The sequence below is a fragment of the Poecilia latipinna genome, unplaced genomic scaffold (genome assembly GCF_001443285.1).
Source record: "Poecilia latipinna isolate Pla-1442-1.1 unplaced genomic scaffold, P_latipinna-1.0 Scaffold2114, whole genome shotgun sequence".
Taxonomy (NCBI): Eukaryota; Metazoa; Chordata; class Actinopteri; order Cyprinodontiformes; family Poeciliidae; genus Poecilia; species Poecilia latipinna.
In genome coordinates this window covers 11,182-32,785 of record NW_015114730.1, presented here as the reverse complement: position 1 = coordinate 32,785, position 21,604 = coordinate 11,182, and the positions used below count along the sequence as shown (strand labels likewise).

The following is a 21,604-nucleotide window of genomic DNA, read 5'->3' as shown; positions in this document are numbered from 1 at the left end:
ATCTATTACTGGCTTATGTAAGGATGTGTACAGCTAACCGCAGTCAATCTTCACAAGGACTAAATAAAGCCACCAAAAAACACATACACAGAAAGGTCTACAAAGTACTGTAAAATACATCGTTTTAAATACACAACAATTTTTACATATTTCTTTGTCCTGTCAGAAAACAATCAAATAAGTTTTTATCAATACGCAACATATAAATGTGGTTCCCTGCTAATTTTGTTCAGCTGTATATGGCTAGCTTCTTATATTAGTTTAGTTTTATTTACTGCAGATACAAAATATCAACCAAAAGTATAAAAAATGCATTAAATAAAAGTTATTGAGAGATTTGAATGTCATTGATGCCTTATCAGTAGCTTAGAAGGAACATTAGAGGAACTACAATTACAAAAAAAAAAAAAAAACTCATGGATTTTCAGAACAAAACTGGCTCCAGCAGCCTGTGTTTTCAGAGCCACTTTAATTTGCATTGTGTTCGCCGCACAGCAATGATTGTGTTGAACAAAGCACAACAACCAGCTCGACATGGTTCCACCAAGCTTGCTGCAGTCAAATTTACAATTTGTTTAGTTTTGAATGCTGAGCCAGTAGATGTTGGATATCCGTGAATTGCTTCTGACTGAGCAAAATGTAACCGGTAAATGTTGAACCAGAACTCCGACACTGCTCTTTTTCTCATAAGGCCTCATCAAAATATTATCCACCTCATTGTTCTTCTACTTCTGTCTCACAACAACTGGATTAAGTGTTTTGTGTTGTTTTTCCCACAAACATTATTACAGGTACAGCAACAGCACTACAGCTTTGGATGCAAAACATACCCTTCATCTGTTTATTATTTTCTGGGGATTCATTAAAAGGCTAAGAAACTTAATCCTGTCGCTTATAATTTGACATAGTATTAAACAGCAGAGCATCATGGCTTCACTGTGGTTCCAACTCATTATTATAATGCCATGCATATTTAGTCTTCATTTCTGCTATCTTTACCTTCTAGAGGATTTTATTTTTCTACAGTCAGGACATTTTCTAGCCTTACCAGTGTGAAACTGATCACACCGGTGATACAGCTTCACACAGATACAGAACCTCAGACACAGGCAGTCTATCCTGGAGCTTTCTAAAACTGCAGGGCTGTAGTAATATCAGTGGTTTAGAGGCTTGTTCTAGATTCATGGTTTACTGACAAACTGCTGCCCTACACTCTTATCTGTTACACCTGTGTTCTAGGTGAGGCAGAAACTGCGTGCCATGCATGAAATTTTTTTATCAGTCACTTTCAGCAGCATGACATAGTGTAACACCATTTCAGCAAGGAGGTTTAAATTGCAGTCGCCATCCTAACCATCCTAACCATCCTGACCATCTGCGAAGTGGCGTTCTGAGCCGCCACAGATCAAGGGAGCGCGCAGACCTGGCGACTCTTCTGATATTCCAGATAGCAAAAGTGTTGCACAGGACAAATAACAGACAGGAAATGAGAAGATATTAGATACAGTGAGATTGGCAAAAGCCAATATAAGATTATGCAAGAGACTGTCTTAAAACAATAACCATCTTGTAAACACACCAGAGCGAGATTTTTTTTTCTTTTCTTTTTTAAATTGGCAGCACGACACACACATACACACACACATGCCAAACTGGAGTCGGGCACAATTCGATCCTTTGATGTTCGTATGTGTCCATCTGCCTGTCTGTCCTTCAGCCTGCCTGTCTCCATCTGTTATTAGCTGAACTTTGAGAGTCGTTTTCTCCTTGATACAAGACTTATGTAACGGAGGTTGACAGAGAGTTTACAGACTTAACACAGCACATACTGGTTCTGTCAAAGCTAAACACCCGAGACAGACACACAAAGAGGCCCGAAATTCTCACCATTCCCTGTCTTGCTGATTTTTCCTTGGAAAGTAATTTCATATCCTTACATGGCCTGAAAATGAACTGGATCACAATCAATGCAAAACTAGAGACAGCAGGTTAAAACTTTCTAGCTGGGGAAAAAATAATCCTACAACCCCATAATTATCTAGACTGCAACTAAAAAGTTTTTGTCCAGGATTAGATTTACCATCATGCACATCTGAACAGTTTTTCAGTCAACTTAATACAGAGCCTAAACTTTTCAGTTTACAGTCCTTTAAAATGTGGAATTCAATAGAAAAGTTTAATATTTTTCACCCAAGCTAAAAAACTAACACGCACTTGATACATTGAAAAATAAGCTGTTCAATGAAACCAAGCTTGACCAGCCCAGGCTGGTGATCGGTCAGACAGTTTGATCTTCTCTATAGTCTGAGAACAATTTCAGACTTTATTTCTTTACATGTTGAGACATGTCAGTGGGAAAATGTGAAAGAACGAGACTTCCAGCTGATAACAAGAAGAGTAAGTGGAACATGCTGGAATTTGAAATCTCATAGCTAAATTCTTTGGGGAATGTTTGCAGAAGCTGTTTCAGAAATTTCGACCTCAGAATTTTCCTAATCGCTACAATAACACGATAACAAGAGTACAGTCATTTAAAATAGTAAATGACTGTTTCACAGCAATTGTTTTCTAGCACATGCGAGGTGATATAACAAAAAAATAGAAAACAGCAGAAATATTAGATTTTAATGTTTAATGTCTTAGATAATCCTGTATGTGTTTGCAAGGACCAGAAATTGCAAGACTCTGATCAGTGGATTTAAATTTTCACCCCCCATTATTACATACATCACAATTGAAAACGTCTTGTTTATTTTTATCCATTTCTGTATTGCTGCTCAGTTCAAAATCCAAAAACAACACGTCTAGTTTTTAAGACAGAAATAAGACAAATACATCTAAACAGGAATTCCAATAAAGGCAAAACACAACCCTAAACCCTGAAATGACTATAGATGATTACAATCCAAACTACTGTACACTTCCACTCAGAAAATATGTCTTCTTAAATCCAAGTCAAAAGTTCAGAGTAGGAAGTCACTTCAGGGCTTCATCACTGACTTGAGGGGAGAATCACTGCTGTCATTTGACTCTCGTTCCACTCTGCCCATATATGGTCACGCTGCGCATTTGGAGAACTATTTTATGTCTCCCCTCTTGCAGACTTAAATGAAAACCAGCTGATAGAGCAGGCATGCAACCTACAGATGACTTCATCATTCCCGATCAATGCCCGCTCTTCGAACACTTATTCTTTCTCAGCATTTTTATAACAGTTTATAGTTGAATTCACCAAAAGAAACAAGGCACGGCAGTAGAAGTTTAGCCAACTTAATAAATGGGCTTATAAACACACGTCCTGTGTTACAATGATAGACGTGTATGGTTATTCACTAGGGAGGATCCAGCTTGAGGAAATTGTACATCAATATCAAATATGAGATGCATAGTGTCACCATGTTTACAACGTTCTTAGCAAATTAAAAGAAAAGGAACCTATTTAGTTGATTCTCTGTTATTAATATTTTCCCCTTGTAACAACATAAAAAAATGTTTAGAGGTTTTGATAATCTAATCCACACTGATGTCATGTTGTAGAGTCTTAGAGATAAACACCAGCGCTGCCAAGTTGTTTTAGTGACTTCATGTGGCTATTAAAACTGAAACACAGAACACGCACAGTTCAGATATCATAAAGGAAATACTTCCTGTAAATCTACATCAACGTAAGCAATGAGCCAAAAACAAAAAAACTCTCAACCAGATATCTGGCTTTCTCAAGTGCTCGCCTCACCTCATTGAACCGCGCCACCAGGTCCTCCACGGCATTGCTGCGCTGGGCATTCTGTGTGGGCATGGCCGGCACCGATAGCGAGGCCTTGAGGTTTTGGTGGCGTCTGGTCTGACACTCTGGACTGCCAAGGTCTCGAGTGAGGAAGCAGAGGTAGTCTAACGGAAAGACCTGCAGAAAGACAGACACTTGGTGAAGTGCATTTTCTCACATTTTAACTTCAATGTAATTTTTAAGGATCAACGTAGAGATTACTTGGGATGGAAGGGAACTGATGCATAGTTTAAATGTGTTTTACAATTAAAAATCAGACATGGCATGCAGTTACATTTAGAAATAAAAATAAAAATAAAGCTCAACTGACTGTCAGCAGAGGCAGAGGTAGATTAAAAACAATATTCCAGGCTTTGAACAAGTCATGAAGCATAATGAATCCATCTTCTGAGCATGACACAACAGCAAATGTACCAAAGACGGGGCCGTGCAGCTAAACTCAACAGGTGGGTCAAGGAGAGAACAAATGGGAGAAGCCCTTGGTAACTCTGGAGGAGCTGCAGAGATCCACGGTTCAAGTAGGAGAATTAGGGGAACTATTTATCATGGACTCTACTAATATGGCTTTTATGGATGAGGAGGAAGAAACAAACAAAAGTTGAAGAATATCATCATACAAAGTCTTACATGAAGTTTACCAGAAGTCATGTAAAGCAAACAGCAGACCTGTGGATCAAGGTGATCTGATCAGATAAGACCAATATTGACCCCTTAAGATGACTGAAAAATGGTGAGTGGCCAAAAATCATCCCTGCACATCCAACCATTGTCAACATAAACCATGGTAGTGACAGAATCATGCTTTGGGATGATCTTTCTTCACCAGAAGCATGAAAGCTGGTCATAGCTGATAGGAGGCAGCATCAGTAAGAGATTTTTGGTTTAGACTTCTAGATTTTTGGTATCTTTTTTTTACATTTCTATATACATTAAGTATTTAATTACAGTGTTTTGTTTCTTCATTTCTCTCTTTTCCTTATCCTTTAAGATTTTTATGTATTTCTCCTTTTTGTTTACTTTGAGGTGAATTTTTATGTCTATTTTAGCCTCTATGCAGGATTTTGTGAAACATTTATCTGTCTGGAAAGTCAACTACAACTCAAGACTGCAAAAGACTTGAGGCAGGAGTGGAGGCTCACCTTCCTGCATGACAAAGACTAAACACAGAGTCAGAACTATGATGAAGTGGTTAGATCAAAGATAAATAATGATAGAACGGCCAAGTCAAAGTGCAGACAGAGACCATATTGGCATGGCATGTGTGGCAAGCCTTGAAAATTGAAGCTCCATTCAAAATAAATGTTTAAAATCATGAATCATTTCATTTCAATTTCACAATTTTGCACTAATAAAAACACAATTTGTGGTTGTACTGGGACTAAATGGGAATAATTTCAAAGGGATATAGATTATATTGAAATGTGTTGTGTTTAAAGAAAATAAGCTTCTTTTTTTAAATTATTTTTATTTCTTTATGAATAAAGAAAATCCTAGTTTGTCATCAGAGTCCTCACCTCTATCTGCATATTTTACCTGTTGATAAAGCTGCTGCTCCTGCTCTGTGAGGATGCAGGCGATCTCCTCTGGGAACTGAACGAGGTGGCGCAGCTCTGCCAGCTCCTTGCTGATCCCGCTCACACTGGGAGGAAGAGAGCTGCTGCTGCTCATACTGTTGGCCAGCTGACGCTCTGAATGAGGAGACAGAGAGGATTGGAGACATGTAAAGGCAAAGCATAAGTTCTGCATTATGTGTTTAGGTCATATCAACATCTATAACTTCTTAAGTAAGAGTAAGTAGAAAGGATACAGAGGGGTGAAGAGGAGAAGGTGGGAATGGAAAGCAGAAACTACTCATGGATATGCCAGTACATTAAAAAGGACATGAAGCAGGATCGAGCAAAGGCTGATGTTTCCCGTTCAACCTTAGAAGTTTAAAGCTTCATTGAAATGTTTTTTTTTTTATTTTATCCTGAATATTTAAAGTTTGCAGACACATAAAGTCCCTGTGTACCATGTAGTCGTCATCAGTCAACAACAGCAAGCCCACTTCTCCCTTTAGAAGTAAAGAGCACAGATCACCTGCAAGTTCCTGTGTTTGGATTTCAGTCAGGCCCATTAGTCTGTCTGTGTACACACACACACACACACACACACACACACACACACACACACACGAATGCAAACCTGTCCCGATCTCTGCTAACAAAGTACTAATGGACAGATTCTACACTGGTTCAGGGGCTGCCAAAGGTGGACATTCTGTACATTGTCGGGATGAATGCTGCATAAACAAACTTTTTTTTCTTTTTTTTTCTGCAGCAGGAGCTTTTCCAGGAACCATTTAATGGGGACTCTTTCAAAAGTTTCATGTTGCAACCATCAGGACATGATGCCCATCTTAAAAAAAAGCTTGAACTTCTACAACAATCCATCAGGATGAGGTCTGTACGGGTTGGTGATTACTCAGACCAAAGCCATGGCAACACATCTAATCAGAAAATAGGAAGACGTCTTTTGGATCAGCATTACCACTATATAAACATAATCTGTTATCTGTTACAAAGATGTTTGAGTTAAGTGTCTGGCAAGTGCTTTATATAGACCACTTTCAGCTTATTGGTGTGTTGAGATTATGAGTTGCATAACGTTGATAGTAAGAGCAAGACGATGCACATCAATTAACACCAACATCAGGACCTAGAGTCTCTGGTCATTGTTAGCTGTCATATGAAGAAGCCTATTTACTCTTCCTGCAACCACATAGACACAAAACTCTGTGCGTATCCAGACACTCACTTAAAAGGCTGACCATGGTAACCCGCAAGATTGGCAACAGGTAGGCATGGAAACAGCAGTGAGTGCTCTGCGGGAGCAAAACTTGCTTATTTACACAGTTTGATTTGTGGATCCGGCCTCACAGCTTCTATAATGGACTCTCAGCATGTGTGCACACGAGCGTGCAGGATAAAAGCGAGGACACAGTATGTGTAAGAATTACACTGAGTGGATTTTACAATCGGCTTTGGATAATAACGGTTTATATTGGCTTCTTATAAGCCTTGTAAAAAGGAGTAATATCCTTTAAAATACATGCTGAAAACTTGTTAAAAATGAATTATGAATAATATTTTTAAATGCTGTAAATGGAAGTAAGTGTTGCTTTTTGTTTTAAATATAAGAAATTAACCATTTCATTTTGTGGAAATATTATAATGTACGTTTGGTTTTTTTGACTGAAATATAACATTAAAAACACCTCAGTTCTATAAAAGAAGCAGCTTAAAAATGTTCTGAATCAATTGTAACAGACAAATAGGTAGAAAAGAAAATCTTACTTCTTACATATTAAAAAAGTAGGCTTTAATGTTAATAAAAATATATTTTTAATATGCATTGCTCAATGTGAACCATATTTTCAAGCTTTTCAAATTCTTTCACTGACTTTACTTATGAAGCTTAAACTTATTTTTTTAAATGAAAAAAGTCAAATAATTACAACTGGCAGTGAGAAGTGGACAGTATCTCTAACTTGTAAGTTTAACTGATGCACTAGATAGACACGATCATAAATATTTTTAAGAATACGGTCCTCTTCCTTTAAGACTGGTAGAATATGAGCCAGGACGAATTGAAAGTGATGTCCCTGTGATTATACATGGATTTACTCATCTATAATGCATGATGAATACAAAAGGCCTACGTGCATGTTTTTGTTTTGCATGTGTGCTTTAATAGAAGCACTTCTGAATGCAGTAGCGGATGATGCAGATTAGCCGAACATCCTTTTTAACAATTGTACATTGACTATTTGTGTCCTGACGACAGGAAACAGATGTTTTGATTATGTTTATAAGTGAGCGGTGAATCATTTAAGGACTGCAGCGTTTAATATGGTTTACCATGCACCCATTTTAATTTTATTCTTTTAAAATGATGGAACTTATCTATGGCTATTCAACATAGGTAAATGCCATGCTACAGAATAATTATTGTTGATTAAAAGGACTACACACCTCTGCTGAAATGCAGGGCTGATGTGATGCAAAATAAACCATGAGAAAGACACTTTCATGGTCTCCAAAGGTTCCTCAAGTTACAAACATCCCGTAAAATTCAACTTTAAACACTATAAGGCCGGGAACAAATCTATTAAAGCACATATCATCCCACAAAGTGGTTGCATAAGCATGCACACCTCGCTTTAGCACCTTTTGATTCAGTACTGGCATTCAGTGAAGCTGCACAATATATTGCCTCAAGATTGTCATGACAGTTTTGATCAAAACTTAGGTGGAATAATATTTCAAGGGCAAAACATTCACACAACTGGGCAACTCGAATTGCACTCTCTTTAGTCTTCAAGCCTGATATAGATTTTAGTGACAGATTTACTGGAGCTCAAATAAAAAATGAGAACGTCTTGATAATGACAGAAATGCAAGAGGAAATGATAATGTGGATTAAAGGAAATTTTAACATTCAACAAAAATATCATAAATGCATGTTTTCATAACGCTCTGAAGATCCATTAACTCAGATTGGGAAGACGTGTCGTCTTCCTGACCTTCTTCAAATGACAGCCAAAGTTGTTTTTTAAGATTTTGATCTGGAATTTCACTAGATCATTTCAAAAGGTTATTTCTTGTTATTCTTTTACTGATTTTGATGCAGGATTGAACTTACAGTAGTGGTTAAAAAAAAGATCATGAGTCATTTCTACCTCTAGAACAAGATTTACAAGTTTGTTTTAGTTATATTGAACCAGGATGCCCTGTTCTAGCCGGCTTCGTGCTTTTGGACTGGTGTCTGGTCTGCTTTGAATTCACATACAGATTTGAACCAGAGTTCGCTTCAACTGAACAGAGACCAGGGTTTTTAGATGGACCAGAGTAAGCTGCATGCAAATAAACACAATTACTCATTAGAATGAAATAAATGAGAGAAAGAGAGACATATTGAGCTTATGAATCAATAAAACAAATGATCTAACAAAAAAAATTCTTAGTCAAATGACTGCTTTCAATTTATAAATGTTTGTGGGTTTTTTTTTTTTTGTCTTTTCAGGATGATTCTCACCCAATAGAGATCTTCAGTAAAATGTAAGATTTGATAAAACCAAGCCCTAATAAGCATAACAGATGGGTAAATAATAGTTTGAACACTTAAGGTTCTTGTTCAAAGTGAATACACCGCAAAATAAACATCACTTAGACACTTAAACACAGCAAGCATAAATTATCAAAAACAGTGCAATCATTCATAATACATAAATACACTTGGGCAGATTTTTTACTGCTGTAGAAGCGATAAACAGTCGGTGAAACTGCTAACATGTCTTACTTATCAGAGAGTTTCCTTTATGATCAGATAAACTAACACTTTCAGAGAAAAGGACTAGCTGCGTTGAAATTTTTTCTGATTTTTTCTTTCTTTTTTTTTTGTGTGGACATGAAGGGAGTGACAGAAACCAGAGAAAAGACGTTTGGACAAATCCAATAAACAGTTCTGTGTTATGAAACCAAGGACTATCAAAAACATCTGTACAAGTACTGAAGGATTTATAATGTTTGAGGAAAATGGAGTTTAAACTCTCACCCCATGGAAAGTCATTTGTACTTCACAGTAACTTAAACTAATCAGACTGAAGTTTAACAGGGATTCTGGACTCCTAGACAGTTCTAATGATGTCTTTGTGTAAAGAAATCTCAAAGTGCAATTGTTTTCATTTATCCTATATTCAAGTACAGTAACCTCCGCAATGTTAAATATGTGGAATAATGATTGCTCAATAAAATGCGGACTTGGTGACAGGGACTCTGAACTCCTGGACAGTTCTAATGATGGCTTGATGTTTTTATGATTTTCATCTGTGTAATTAATCTGCCTGTTTCACTCACTGAAGTACTGAAATGAAAGACATTTTTAATGACATTCTAAAATTACTTTTCAAAATGACTAAATGTATGAGTCTACTCATGACTAAACTTTTCCAGATACATTATCTAACCTCAAATTGTTTTCTTGTTGTTTTTTTTATAATATTTGTTTGGGTTCCACTTAAATCTTTATTGAAAACATTTATTAGTTTTTTTTTTTTTTTCCTCTCAAAACCATTCAAATTAAGTTACGAATTACTAAATAAACAATTATATAATTATTTACATCAAAACAAAAGTTAATTTTAAGGCTTTTATCACATCTTTAGCAGGAGAACCAACTTTATAAAGAAGCTTGCTTCTTCTAATTACAGCCTATTATTGCTAAAGCACTGCAAAATGAGCCAAGTATGGGTCAATTTAAATAAATAAATAAATGATGATCATTTTAGCTTGAAGCACTTAAAGTTAAAACTCAAACACTAAAAAAACAGAAGTCCAGAGTGAAGCTTTAAGTCTGCAGAAACACATAGAAACAGGCATAAACCACTTCCTTAAAGACGTGGTTTGTGTATTCTCTCAAATGCTCATCGTCTAATCTAAAATTTTAAACAATTGAAATTAAATGTAACCTTTCCTAAGCAATATCCATTGTAAAATGCACTTCACTTTAATCAGAGTTACTAATTACCATGTACTCCAACACATCAATAGACTCCTGGATGTCTCATCTGCATAACAACTGAAAGATGACCACAACAGACAAGGGCAGCTGCAGCTAAGGTACTAGAACAATTTCTTCACTAATGAAGGCAGAGTTTAGCATGTGCCAACATGCCTTTTTGTCCTTATTGCACACCTATTCACCCCACACGAAATACAAGCAAAATTCTATACAGATCAATTCTCCATATTTTCACCATTAGGCAAGCTTTTTAAAGTTACAATTTCCCTGCACTGCAGAGCGAGGAAACCTGCAGTCTCGCTGTGCTTCACTTTTCCCCTACTCACTGATCAGCTTGAAGTCCGTTTGGTGCGAGTGCTTCATGGCTGTTGGACACAGCTGACTGCTCAGCCTCCGTTCTGACAGCTCAGCGCCAGGGTGACCACGATACACTTGTCCACATTTGAGTTGACAGTCCCGTCTCTCCCACAGCTGTTCCCTCTCCTGTTCCCTCTCTCTCTCTCTCTGCTCTACTTCTCCCTCCCTAAGTCCATTTCCAACTTGAACCCTTTAACTTGTACTATCTGCTCTCTGCCACTCACCTGCTTGGTGTTCTTGTAAGCAGCAGCAGAGGTTCCTCTCTTTCTCTTCACCACATTCATTACTTCTCTGTCTCTCTCTCTAGTACGCTCTCTCTCTCCCTTTCTGACATAACCTCATAAGTCTCCCGCCCACTCCCTTCTGACACTACACATAGTTCACAGCCCTGTGCTGCAGTTAAGCCAACAAACCTACTCCACATAAAAACACTGTCAGAATTCATACAACCACACCAACATTCAGAAAGCAATGAGTTACAACTGGCAATCAAAAGAAACAAATCTTTTCTGCCTCTCTCCCTCCCTGATTTTGTCCCAGTTTTACCAACAATGAATGAAAACAGGCAGATATATTTTTGTTTAATCATGTATCCTTGCAAGCAGAGTTCATGTCATTTCTCCATTTTAATATCCCTGCAGTTTAAGCAACCATTTAAAGACATGTTCTTTTATCTGCTCACTTTGAACTTCTACTGCAGTTATGTCCAGAGTTTGGTCTTCAGAATGATTTTGCGTGGCTCAATCACAGTTCAAGAATGATACAAATTCGGCCCGCCATTACAGGTGGTGAAGCAGGTGTATAGTTTTTAATGTTTTTAAATCTTTCATCCATTCACAGTCTATACACACTTATGAAATCATTTCCTGTGAACACCAGGGTTAAGTTACAAATACAGTGAATTAGGTTTGGGAAAATGGTAATGAATGGGCATGAAGAGGTGTTAAGACTTAAAACAGGTGCTGATAATTTTGCTCCCTTGCTGTTTCATACCTTTGACATTTTTGTCAGTACTATTAGCCACTGAAGCAAAATATAATATCACTGCAACATTTGATGAACCGAGAAGTAAATGCCATGTTCTGCAGTTTGCGTGTCTCCTAGCTTTAAAGCACCTTTCTGCCACCGCTATCCGACTCATTTTTGTGGCATTGGATGGTGCGTCACTGTTTGCTCTACATCCTGGTATCTTCTTTTCATTGTTTAGAAAGGGAGTTTATCGCAAAGACCTAAACACACAGGTTTCCCATCAATGTCAGGCTATCTAGAAGTAAGCATAGTTATAAATGGACTTAGCAGTCCATTTTATCTGCCCCCAATTCATCTACTGTCAGGTTGGCTGAAAACATAAATAGAAAAACCAACAGATTTTACACTTTGTCTCTGCGTGCTTTAGAGTTAGTAATTTGACAGTTTTGTTATTTGCTTACATAAGCTGTTTGGTTTGTCATGTGGACTCACGTGCTAGAGAATTCCCAGGAAGAGACCTTAAAATGAAACAAAGACCCTAAGTGCAGCAAAGTGTGTTTATTTTTACTTTATTTTTTGCAGCACTGTATCAGATTAAAAAAAACATCAACTTTTACATAAACTCTGATGCAATCTGGTGTTTTTAGTCAACAAACAGAATCAGTCCAGAAACAAATTGAAAGCTATTCTCTCCATCTGAGATACAGACTCTGCAATATCAGATCAAAACGATGACAACGGTTTGATGGAGCTGATAATCTGCGAAATAAAATTAACGATGCCCTTAATGTATGGGTGCACTGCTAAACTGTCCAAGGTGATACAATGACTCCAGGTTACGTAACTATTTTTCCAATTTGAACCCCTATATCCCATCCATCCATCTATATACCCATCTATCCTTGCAGGTCGGCATGCAGGCTGGTGCCTACATCCAGAGGTTATTGGACAAGAGGAATGGTACACTCTGGATAGAGCACCAGTACACCCCTATATCCAATATATAATTACATACTTTGATCTAATTAATTTCTTCCCATTTGGACCAACAGAAGCAGCGTTTTTAAGATAAACAGTACCTTTACAATGAGTTGTTGAATCAAAACAATGTTTACAAATATGAATTTGAATCCTTGGAAAGAAAATTATGGATATATCCAACTAACTCTGGCAAACAGTGCAACTTACAGAAAAGTTGAATTACAGATAATCTGGAAGGAAGCTGTATATAATGCAGTGCCAACCTCTAGTACACAGAATATTAAGTAAGGTGCACATCTTTTGAATCTTATGTGTCAATAATTATAGAGGATGAAGACTTTTTTATTCCCCAGAAAAAAGATTTAAAATGTTGTGATTCATCCTAAACACAGCAGTGAATACTAATGTTGTGGTGAATAAAACACAACCTTGAATTCTAATTTTTGCACAGCTGTTTATGAATGAAAAGTGGAGCCCAGGCTATCCATTCCGATTGATCAACTATTTCAAATATGCTTTGTTTTAATTTGCTTAAAACATGTGTCAGCTATGCGTGAGCTTGATTAATGACCGCCTGCAAACATGAATATCAAAATGCAATTAGCTCTCTCACTCATATTTTTTTTAAATCAAAATACAAGTTGTTTTTTTTCCCATGTACCCCACATTTTCATGCAGGAATACTCCAGTTTAACTAAGAGAAATTTCTCAGTCATCTTGTATTTTTGTATTCTTGTATTCAAAAAATGAAATAAAATGTATTTTTTCAGTATAAAGTAAAAAGCAGTGGTCAGAGTTGAACTGAACAACCAACACAGCATGGACATTAATATGGACAAACAGACGGATGAAAAGATGAACAGACTGAAAGATGAATGGATGTACAAACAGATGGAATATAATTTGTAAATACAAATTTTCCCATGCCTTTAAATTATTGGAATCAGATTATCCTTTTTCTGCAGTTGTGTGTACTATAAAACACTAAAAAAAAAAAAAGAAAGGAAAAAATCCCAAAGGTTTTATGTGTGCAGAATAACAATAAGATATTTAGTTGGGTTTATTGTAATTAATGACTGCTTGTTATTTAAATTTTACAACTCTGAGACATAGTTAGTTTTGCATGGGGTCATTGAAATATATATCCATTAGTTATGAGCATTTAAGTGCTGGGCTTGAAAACTGTAACCAATGAATGACATTTATGAAGTGTATAATGAGATTATACAACAAATCTCATAATTTAAACGCTTTGACCAAAGTAAAACCCATCGATGTCTACAATCTCACAATAAAGAATGTTTGTTTTATTGAGTATATTTAGAATTATTACCCGTTTAAACAATATGTAATCTTAAATCTTTGAGACTTCCCTTTGCTTTTACTCCCCACAATATTTGCTGTCAATGAGTTTTAAATACTGACATGCCACACAATGTAATGTGATGACTGAGCAAAAGAGAGACAAAAAAAAGACGGAAACAAAAAGAAACACCGAAACTGAGCTTGCAAGGATTGTAGCTTGAAACTAAGTTACACACTTCCTTTTCAGCAGTACGACACAATAAAATATGCTATACAGGAAATGATCTCAAGACATGTCTGAAATAGCCTTTTGCAGATGATATTATTTCTACCGAATCCCAAAAGTCCTCTCTTAGATTGTATGTAACATGCATGAGAAAGCATGCAGTAAAAACACTCGCATGAATAACAAGATTAAAACTAACTTTTTTCCTGTGACAGACAAATATATTTGGAGTCTTAAAACATTTCAAAGAAAGAGAAAGACACTAAAAACAACTTTCATTAGACAAGACTCAGAAAAACTGACATTCTGCAACAGACAGCGTCTCCTTGACAGAGACATTTCACCACCATGTTTGTGTACGAAACTCTTCAACAACCAGTTCAGAAACCCAAATACGAATAAGTACATAATACATCTTCATCCAAATGGACAGAAAATGTCCTGGATGCCAACAATAGTTCTTACAATAAACACTTAAACAAGTCTCTTCAGAGGGAATAAAAATCTTCAGTTTTTCCCTTTCTCCCCTAGAAAGCTTATTTATTATCTGCTGAATTGCATAAAAAAGATCAAGGGTGAAAGAAGCAGCATTTTTCTGCAGGCCTTAAAGATTAGAACCAGGTTATTATGCAGAAACACTGACAAGAAAACCGATACCAAAAATGGAAAGCAAACCACACCAGCACTGTGCAAGTATTAAACTCTATCAGAAGGCCAAGTTTTAGAATAATTAAACTTCATAGAGGGAAACAGATAACTTTCTCGACCTTATGAACAATAACTCAACTTTCTAATGCCACTGAACTTCACTTAAGCAAGAAAGTGCATCTGAATCTACAAAACCATGCCTAAAATATTTGAAGATATGAAACATCTGAATGTGATAAAATGCAAAAACAGACATTTTTAAGGGGGTAAAGACCTTTTTACTACCTTATGAACAAAAAACATTAGTAGACTGAACTGACGTATGTCAGGTGGTTTCCCTGAATCTACATGTCACATTAAAAACATGATTTTGCTTTGAGTCTCTGATTCTTGATGTGTCTCAAATCATTTTCCTTCTGCACCTCACCAGCTCTGTTTTGTTTGCTCCAACATCCACACGATCAGAACACAATGTTATGCTGAAGATATGCACTCTGTATGTGTCCAACTGCCTGCCTCTAAACGTGCTAATAAAAAGTTAGCACAACATGAAAAAAAAAAAGTTATTAACATGACTGATAACACTGCCTGTCAAATAAAACCAAATACAGAGATTAATAATTTTTCGGTGCTTACGTGAGCACCATAGTGCATGTCTCCATGATCTTGCCAGAGACAGCCAGTCCCCTGGATCTGTGCCAGTGGAAATTAATGTCAGGATCAGCTTACATTTAAGTCATACGTAATGTCATTGTTGAGAAGGTGGACAACCCAGCAACAACCCGACTGCCTTGATAGTGAAGTCATGTCGAGTGAGGAGACACAGAGGAAACGAGATGATGGTGGTGAAAAAAAAAAAAAAAAAAAAACGACATTTGGATGACTTTCTTGAAGTGCCTTGTAAAAAGTTTTGATTTTTTTTCAAGTATTATAACAACCATAGAATGTAATGTTTTCTTTTAGGAATTTGTGTGACAGCCCAACACACACACAACATAATAAAGAGGTGAAAAGATGGTAAAAACTAATTGTTTTGCAAATAAAACTCTGAAAAAGTCTGTCATTAATACATATAAAGTTACACTTTAGTTAAACCAACATCCTGAACAGATCCATCAAACTGTAAACTAGGGCTGTAAAAACAAAGGCACAGCACACTTTTCAAACATTTATACTTCAAATAAAGATAAAATGACATCACAAACAGCATCAACAGATTAACAATCTATTTGTAAGCACTGTTTTTGTCCGGAGTACCATTTCTCCAGAAATGGCTGTCACTGTGATGAGTTTTATTTAGGTTGTTTTCTAAAGAAGAACTCAAGAACTCATTTATTGATTTGTGACCCCAAAAAGTGTCACAATCCTAAATTTGAGAGCCATTAGTCAATCACAACGTAAAAAAAAATAAATGAATAAATAAAAAATATCACTATAAATGATGTGATTTTTGTTTTGTAATTGCAGCGATTTAAAATGGTAATAATACATCTAGAACAAAGGGAATGAAGTACGGGTATCACTAAAGAGCAGATAAGCTCTTTCCACTTTCTTCCATATCCCACCATAAAATCTTTAAGAAAAAAAGAGAGAGCATGTCATGGAAAGTGAAAAGAGGGTATAATGAGGAAAAAGGACAACAAGGGAATTACGTGAAAGGACAGAAAGGAAAAGGGCAAGCAAAGGAATCGGCTGCAGATCCCAAACAAACCAGATCCTCCTGTGGATGTGTCATGTGGGAAAAGGGCAGAAAGTAGAGCAGGAGACCACGAGGGAATACTGAGAACCACAGACATCCCTCAGTCACTTCTGCTCCAATGTATTAACCTCTGCTTTCCAACAAATGCAACAGATGATTATTATTAACCCTGTTAAATGTGAGTTACTTTATCACACCTGACAACAATCATGGCATTATAAGGAATAAAGCTATAATAAAGAGTTTTTTCCATTCAATTTATCTATCTGGTACCAGATTAATCCAAATGTTACCTCAAAAGACTTTCCAAAACAAACAACAAGCCCAAGTCATATCCAATAATATGGAATCTGGTGTGGTCCAAATTTAATTTAAATTAATCCGACTGATTACAATAAAATCCTATCAAAAACTCAGTTTCAGGTTCAATTACGTACAATCAAAATACACTGAGCCGCCGGTTAAGGACCAAAGTTATTATGTTTGATACTCCATCTAACGCAAACTTCCTATTTTAATAGCATCAAATACCACATACACCTTAATATGCAGTAATTTGTACAGTGGAAACTGTCTTAGCACCACCACAGAAACCAATATCTGCAGTCTCACTTATCTCTGCTCTCAGAAGTACAGCCAATTAGCTCCAAGACAATTCTGGATCGGCTGCTTTGCAAGCACCAGCCCATAGCATGTCAAGTAACATCACGACAAGGTATTTCAGCTTCCCTAATTCACTTTCTCTTTGCAATGTATTAGATATGCGCCACAAAAAAATTGTTCACAGCAGTAATAACACAGAAAAATTCTGTTAGTAAATTTCCAATTGGTAAAAATGTATGCAAGGACTTGCACAAGTTTGTACATTGATCAGAAATATACACTTCGACTAATCGGGATAACTATTTATATTTAAAATTTGTACGTCTATCTGAGATTATCCCAAAATTACGTTTACAAAGGTTTTGCTCCTTTTTCACAGCAATGTGAATTTGTTTGTACCCATATGATAGAGTGTAAAGACTCACCTTTTAGCACAGCGTGGCCGTTGGAGCACTGGGGTAATGAGAAGGGAAGAGATGCCCGAGCCCCAAGGGAAACCGTGGCCTCGAGGAATGCTCCGGTGAGCAGGGAACACAGCAGCGTCTTCTGGTCACAAGCACGATATAAACTGGAAATAAGAAGGTGGTATTTTGTATTTTAGTCTAAACAGTGAAATCAATATCAACTAGACACGATGCTATCCTCATTACAGCATCCATATAATCATGATTGTGAGATATGGATGTACACTAATCCGACAAGACAAAGAGAAAACAGTTATATTTGAAGCAAACTTTAGAGATACAAACATGCACAGCTAGAATAATTCTTTAGTGGTAAAATCTACAAATTTGCTGCAGCACATCACATGGTTTTGTGTATGAAAATAGCACAGGTGATTGCAGCACTGGGAATAATTCACGTTTAAGTTTGCTCACATCCAAAAATCAAATCCTCATCTTCTTGATCAAAATAGAAAGTAATCTATGTAAATTAAAGTTATATTCAACAGAATGTAAGCTGTTTTAACTGAAAACCGCTGCAGTGTGACAATGTGTGAGTTGCTGATAACCATGTTAGAGGGTATAATCAAATATCTTGTATTGGGCAGTGAAAGCAATGATTCATCTGAAGCCAGAAGATGAAAAAGAAAACAAAAGATTTAATGCAACAACATGAGCTTGTCAGCTGCAAACTGAAGCACATGTAATTTGATGTGCATAATCTATCCAGTTCTTACACTGCAGTTTTGCATAGTGTTTTTAAGGTCTTCATACAATGCTAACGGTTTTATGCTAATCAATACAAATACGACTGGAGCAAGATGATCCAAGAGGGAAAAACCTTTAACTGTTATTTTAACATTGGATTCTTCTGAGGAGCTTTTAACCGGGATACAAATGCTGAGGTTCTAAGCAAGCGTTTTCTTGCTTCTTCTCTGTTTTGATATGACTTGTTGATAATTTGGCTCATAATATGTCTTAATTGAAGTTTCAATGGGTCATGTTTAGGCAAAACTTACAGAAAGAATTGTCCCATTGCTTCTTAAAACAGTTACTTTGGTTTTAACTTTGCAATGATTACCAAATATGTTTGGTTTGGCTCCAGCTGACTGGGTCAAATCAAACAGAGAGGCTGCAGCAGCGACCTCTAGTGGCTGTCTTTTACTGCCATTTTACAGAGATCATAAATGACTTAACTTTTCAAATCTGTTATATGAAAGGTCACAATTATTTCATACTTTTACATGTCTTTGAGAAATGATGCTTCAGAAATTGACGATTAAAGCAGAAACGAAAATGTTAACAAACCTATGTGGTTGAAAAGGTTGGTAACACCAGGGATTAAAGCAGGTTTTCAAGTCCAGTCCTACTGGTGTGGTGAGGTGGAGTGGACATGGAGACTCCCTGAGACAGGCACATCCAGGATGAGACGACAGAAGCTTTCTGGAAGGATGAATTAGATTGATTTCTTCTCTGTCCTGCAAACAGCTGGTGACCTATCGAAGGAGTAATTGAAAAGTAGATCACTTACTGGTAACTCACAGATAAATGTCACCCATCCATTCTGTGAAAGTTGCTTGTCTAGACAGCAACTAGGCTCAATACACAAAAAGCAGCACACAATTATAGTTTTCAACATCAAATTTCTATAAATAAATAAAACAGGATTATGGCATGAATCAAACAGAAATGAAAGGAAGGGAGAAGTTCAAACCATCTCTTCCATCGATCAAAATGGGAAAGAATCATATTCCTAACTCAAATGTCTCTCTGCCAAGCTTTCTAACCATGTGGCCAGATAGAGACTTAAAGACAAGCAGCAAAATCAGATTAGCAGTACTTGCCAATAGCTGAAGATATGGTACAGGACATATTTAATGTGGAATATAATTTTTGACGCCTGAAAATTGAGCTGTTAGCATCTAATGACAGCGATGAGACTGTACTACAGTAACAGTCTTCCGTCAAAGGTTTCTTCAGATTAGTTGCAAGACAAACTGCTACTGGAGATTCCTTCCTGCCTATCACCATCCACAAAGACTATCTGAAGAAACTTGAATGGTATGAGTAACAACACTAAATTCCCCTTATGGAATAATGTTTTTCTAAAGGATTATAGTGAATTTCTGCTCCCTACCTGTAATTAAGCCACTTTTATTATCAAAAATGTAGAAAACACTGAAGATTAATGGGTTAATTGTTCCTTTTTTTAAACATGACTATGTATGTAACTTAATGTGCTTTCTTCCAGAACTTTGAACTAACAGGAAAAACCTTTAAATCAGAAGGCGCTGCTATATGGGCTCATGTGGTAATCCTCAGAAGCAATTTCCTTTAGGAGGAACGGAAGTCAATGTGTGAAGAGAAATAATTAGCAGAGAAACATAACTGGCACAAAACAGATGGAAGGTGGGGTGTAAAAAGCATCCACACAGAGAGGCAGACAGATATGTAACTAAACAGTGAAAACAGATTGAAAGAGGCCTGAGATAAAAGAGAAATCTCCATAGACCTATGTCAGAATTAAGATTTTGATCTCCAGGATAACACCCCCTACAATTCACCTTTTGATCATTCAATTCTTGGAACAACATCCATGTAACGAAAGGAAACAGTTATTGAAAACGATTGTCTTGTTCTTTGTCCTTGAGTAAAGCTGCAGACGCTCTCTCCTGGTACAAATTTCAGAGAAAAGCCATTAAGACAACACTTTGTGGCACGCTAAATGGGCATTTATGCCTCCGGTGGGGACTGATATTTCAAAAATTGGACCAAATCAATGTTGGTGAGGAAAAGGGAGATGAGAGCAATACAAGTTTAATGGGAAAATACAGTTCCAATGTTATCACCAGGGAAAGTGTTCCTCTGTGCTGCTTTTCATATTAGTGCTGACAAAAAAAGGGGTGAGAGGTTAATAAATTTAACTTCACATTTCAGCCTCACTGACTCGAAACGGAGAAATGTCAGATAGACATTAACACACATGGTGCAGATGTGGGGCCTTGCAAAATATTCAAACCTATTGAACTTTTTTTGTACTTTTATTTTTTCCATTTCCTTACATTGTAATTACAACTTTCAACATCTCTAATCAGTATTTGATGTGAAAGACCAACACAAAATGGTAAATAACTGTACAGTAAAAGAATACGAGTACACTGTGTTAATCTCTGTATTGTGCAACATCATGCAATCACAAAAGATTGCTTGGAAGGCTATTATGTTTTAGGCTCACTGCATTCTTACTGTGTTTATGCCAATTATGCATAAACATAAACAATTACATCTTTGGCCAGTTGCAAAGACTTTTCCGTCCTTTCAAGACTAGAAGCCAACATCTGATATAGATTTTATTTATGAATATACTGAAGAACACAGAAAGTTTTATGGACATAGAGATGATGGAAAACAAAGAAAATGGAGAAACATGGATTACACTGATAAAGTATCTTTATTGCAATATATATGTGTGTGTGTGTGTGTGTGTGTGTGTGTGTGTGTGTGTGTGTTTTAAAAGTAACGTAAATGGACGTTGTGCTGATATAATGTATTCAGCCCTTTTTACTGTGATGCTCCAAAATAAAAGTGGAACACATGGTAATTCTAGAGAGGCTTTAGACAGTCAAAGTGACTAATATTTAAAGAACTTGACAGTTATTTGTTATTTGAAGATCTGGAGGTCCTGTTTGTGGAAGAAAGAGCTCACTGGACTAATAAGACCAAAATCAAACATTTTAGCCTGGAAGCAAAGCGTTATATGTGGCTTAAAACAAATACTGCATATAACTCTGAAAACACAAATTCTACCGTGACGCATTGTAGCGGCATAACGATGTGAGAAGGCTCTTCTTCAGGAACAGAGACGCTGGTCTAAGCTAAAGGGAAGATGGAGCTAAACACAGGGCAATTCTGGAAGAAAAGCTGTTAAAGGCATCAAATGACTTGGGGCCAGGGTGGAGGTTACATAAATACAGCCCCATTCAGGTAATTAGAAAATTACTGAAGTTATTATCACCATTATCATTCTT

General features: G+C 36.6%; 1 protein-coding gene across 1 annotated transcript in view; it reads right to left on the bottom strand.

The window, feature by feature from the left end:
- The window catches only part of LOC106936294 (1-phosphatidylinositol 4,5-bisphosphate phosphodiesterase epsilon-1-like), a gene marked incomplete at its 5' end in the record, with an annotated part of 50,587 nt that extends 31,515 nt beyond the window's left edge, over positions 1–19,072 (bottom strand). Inside the window, 4 exons of the mRNA XM_015017170.1 lie at positions 3,734–3,901; positions 5,318–5,472; positions 17,559–17,701; positions 18,885–19,072. Coding sequence (XP_014872656.1) covers positions 3,734–3,901; positions 5,318–5,472; positions 17,559–17,701; positions 18,885–19,072 — 654 coding nt within the window. The remainder of the gene's footprint in view (positions 1–3,733; positions 3,902–5,317; positions 5,473–17,558; positions 17,702–18,884) is intronic.
- Between the last annotated feature and the right edge of the window lie 2,532 nt (positions 19,073–21,604).